This window comes from Globicephala melas, chromosome 5, assembly GCF_963455315.2.
Source record: "Globicephala melas chromosome 5, mGloMel1.2, whole genome shotgun sequence".
Taxonomy (NCBI): Eukaryota; Metazoa; Chordata; class Mammalia; order Artiodactyla; family Delphinidae; genus Globicephala; species Globicephala melas.
In genome coordinates, this window is record NC_083318.1 from 45,971,115 (window position 1) to 45,974,782 (window position 3,668).

At 43.7% G+C, this 3,668-nt stretch overlaps 1 protein-coding gene across 1 annotated transcript; it reads left to right on the forward strand.

Annotated features, from left to right (window-relative positions):
• Positions 1-1,361: 1,361 nt before the first annotated feature.
• Positions 1,362-3,051, forward strand: LOC115857110 (ethanolaminephosphotransferase 1-like). The gene is made up of 2 exons (XM_070045512.1): positions 1,362-1,460; positions 2,341-3,051. The coding sequence occupies exons 1-2, from the start codon at positions 1,362-1,364 to the stop codon at positions 3,049-3,051; spliced, it is 810 nt and encodes a 269-aa protein (XP_069901613.1).
• The last annotated feature ends 617 nt before the right edge of the window (positions 3,052-3,668 follow it).

Consider the following 3,668-nt stretch of genomic DNA (forward strand, 5'->3'; position numbering starts at 1 on the left):
CAGCTGTTAACCTTATGGGGATTCCCTTGTGTGTTATTTTTCCCTTGTTGCTTTTAATATTTTTTCTTTGTATTTAATTTTTGATAGTTTGATTAATATGTGTCTTGGCATGTTTCTCACTGGATTTAACCTGGATGGGACTCTCTGTGCTCCTGGACTTGCTTGACTATTTCCTTTCCCATGTTAAGGGAGTTTTTGTTTATAATCTCTTCAAATATTTTCTCAGTCCCTTCCTTTTTCTCTTCTTCTTCTGGGAACCCTATAATTCGAATATTGGTGCATTTAATATTGTCCGAGAGGTCTCTGAGACTGTCCTCAATTGTTTTCATCTTTTTTCTTTATTCTGCTCTGTGGCAGTTATTTCCAGTTTTCTCTCTTCTGGGTCACTTAACCGTTCTTCTACTATTGATTCCTTCTAGAGAATTTTTAATTTCATTTATTGTGTTGTTCATCACTGTTTGTTTGCTTTAGTTCTTCTAGGTCGTTGTTAAACGTTTCTTGTATTTTCTCCATTCTATTTCCAAGATTTGGATCATCTTTACTATCATTACTCTGAATTCCTTTTCAGGTAGACTGCCTATTTCCTCTTCATTTGTTTGGTCTGGTGGGTTTTTACTTTGCTCCTTCATCTGCTACATATTTCTCTCTCTTCTCATTTTGTTTAACTTACTGTGTTTGGGGTCTCCTTTTTGCAGGCTGCAGGTTTGTAGTTCCTCTTATTTCTGGTTTCTGCCCCCAGTGGGTGAGTTTGGTTCAGTGAGTTGTTAAAGCTTCCTGGTGGCGGGGGGGGGACTGGTGCCTGTGTTGTGGTGGATGGGGCTGGACATTGTCCCTGTGGTGGGCAAGGTGCATCCAGTGGTTTGTTTGGGGGAGTCTGTGAACTTAGTATGACTTTAGACCGCCCATCTGCTAATGAGTGAGGTTGTGTTCCTGTCTTGCTAGTTGTTTGGCATGGGGCATCCAGCACTGGTGTTTGGTGGCCTTTGGGTGGAGCTGGTTCTTAGTGTTGAGACGGAGATCTCTGGGAGAGCTCCCAGCAATTAATATTACCTAGGGCTGGGAGGTTTCTGGTGGTCCAGCGTCCTGGACTCAGCTCTCCCACCTCAGAGGCTCAGGCCCGACACCTGGTCAGAGCACCTAAACCCTACCAACCACATGGCTAAGAAGAAAAGGAAGAAAAAATAATGAACAGACAGAACCCCAAGACAAATGGTAAAAGCAACACTAAGCAGACAAAATCACGAAAAGAAAAATATACACACACAGTCACAAAAAGAGGAAAAAAAGAAAGGAAGAGAGCAACGAAACCAATAAACAAACCACAAATGAAAACAATCACTAAAAGCTAAACTAACATAAACATGAATCCAAAACCAAATCAAACACAGAAGGCAAACCCCAAGTCTACAGTTACTCCCAAAGTCCACTGCCTCAATTTTGGGAACACTCGTTGTATTCAGGTATTCCACACATGCAGGGTTTATCAAGCAGATTGTGGGATTTAGTCCACTGCTCCTGAGGCTGCACAGAGAAACTTCCCTTTTTCTTCTTTATTCACATGGCTCCTGGAGTTCAGCTTTGGTTTTGCCCCTACCTCTGCCTGTAGGTAACCCTCAGGCATCTGTTACCCACCCAGACAGGAGTGGGTTAAAGCAGCAGCTGATTAGGGCTCTCTTGCTCACTCAGCCCAGGGAGAAGGAGGGGTAGGGTAGTCATAATTGTGATGCGGGGACAGCCTGCGGTGGTAGATGTCAGTGTGTAGTTGCAACAGCCTGAGCTATGCCCTGTGTTCTCCCATGGAATTTGGCCTTAGATCATGAGACCCTGGCAGTGGCATGCTGCACAGGTTCTTGGTAGGGTGTGGGTAGTGACCTACGTTTGCACACAAGACTCTTGGTGGCAGCGGCGGCAGTAGTAGCTCTCCTTTGCCCACCTCTGGGGTCCAAGATGATAGCTGCAGCTCACGCCCATCTCTGGAGCTCACTTAGGCAGTGCTCTGCCATTTGTGAGCACATGGAGCAGGAAGCCCCTCTCCTTGCGCACCTGAAACGATGGTCTCTTGCCTCTTGGCAGGTTCAGACATTTTCCCGGACTCCCTCCCGTCTAACTGTGGCGCACTAGCCCCCTTCAGGCTCTCTTCATGCAGCCAACCCCAGTCCCCTCCCTAGGGTCTGACCTCTGAAACCTGAGCCTCAGCTCCCAGCCCCCGCCCACCCCGGCGGGTGAGCAGACAAGTGTCTCAGGCTGGTGAGTGCTGGTCAGTGCCGATCCTCCGTGCGGGACTCTCTTCACTTTGCCCTCTGCACCCCTGTTGCTGCACTCTCCTCTGTGGCTCTGAAGTTCCCTACTTGGCTGACTCCAAATCTGATAAATTTTTCTGGCTTTCTGCTGGTTGTGTTCAATTTTCTGCTTATGGCATACTTTGATCCCGACTTTTATGCTTCAGTACCAGGTCACAAGCATGTACCTGATTGGGTTTGGATTGTAGTGGGCATCCTCAACTTCGTAGCCTGCGCTCTAGATGGTGTGGATGGAAAGCAAGCCTGTAGAACCAATTCCAGCACCTCATTAGGGGAGCTTTTTGACCATGGCCTGGATAGTTGGTCATGTGTTTACTTTGTTGTAACTGTGTATTCCATTTTTGGACGAGGATCATCTGGTGTCAGTGTTTTTGTTCTTTATCTCCTGCTCTGGGTAGTTTTATTTTCTTTCATCCTGTCCCACTGGGAAAAGTATAACACAGGGATTCTTTTCCTGCCGTGGGGATATGACGTTAGCCAGGTGACTATTTCTTTTGTCTACATAGTGACTGCGATTGTGGGAGTTGAAGCCTGGTATGAACCTTTCCTTTTTAATTTCTTTTATAGAGACCTATTCACTGCAATGATCATTGGTTGTGCATTATGCATGACTCTTCCAATGAGTTTATTAAACTTTTTCAGAAGCTATAAAAATAACACCTTGAAACACAATTCAGTCTATGAAGCTGATGCTAGTGACCCAAGCCTAGTTGATAAAAAAGGACCATGTTGGTTTTATTTTTGTTGTTAAAAGGAATATGTATATAAACTAAGTTGGCCAAATGAAGTTCAATTTTATGATTTTCTTAGCACTATTAAGATATAAAACTCTTCTTGTAAATTTGAAGGTAATTTGAAAGGAGTTGCTGGAGTTCAGCATAAGAAATCTGAAAACTCTAACCAACCTACTAGAAAGCATAACTGAGAAAAGTAGAGAGAAAAAGGAAGGGAGGGAGGGAGGAAGGGAGGGAGGGAAAGAAAGGGCTAGATGGGATGATATTGAGTAATACATGATTATATACTTTTGGCACCTAGATACCCCCATTCCCAAAGGAAGCTATATCTCCTAGGCTTTTCATTTATAAGTGTCATTGACTTTCTTGTTTTATTAAGGCTGTTTGATATTCTTTAATTTGCATTTTAAGGAATCTCAATTTCTTGGAAAAGACTGGAAAACTGAGATGAAACTGGAATGCATTTGTTTGAGACAGGGAAATATTCCAAAGTGAAACAGATAATAACTGATATGAAGAGATTTTACCAACAATGTTCTCATGCTGAAACCCATTACACTTTGGAATTTGGGGTCAAACAAAACTGTGTGCAAATCTTAAATCCATTACTTACAGGCTATGCAGTCCAGCTCAG

Bases quoted from the DNA above. Each gene is read 5' to 3' on its own strand.
- LOC115857110 (XM_070045512.1), top strand. From the start codon at position 1,362: ATGAATCCAAAACCAAATCAAACACAGAAGGCAAACCCCAAGTCTACA. The intron at 1,461-2,340 runs GTATTCCACACA...GTGGCTCTGAAG, and splicing joins GGAACACTCGTTGTATTCAG to TTCCCTACTTGGCTGACTCC.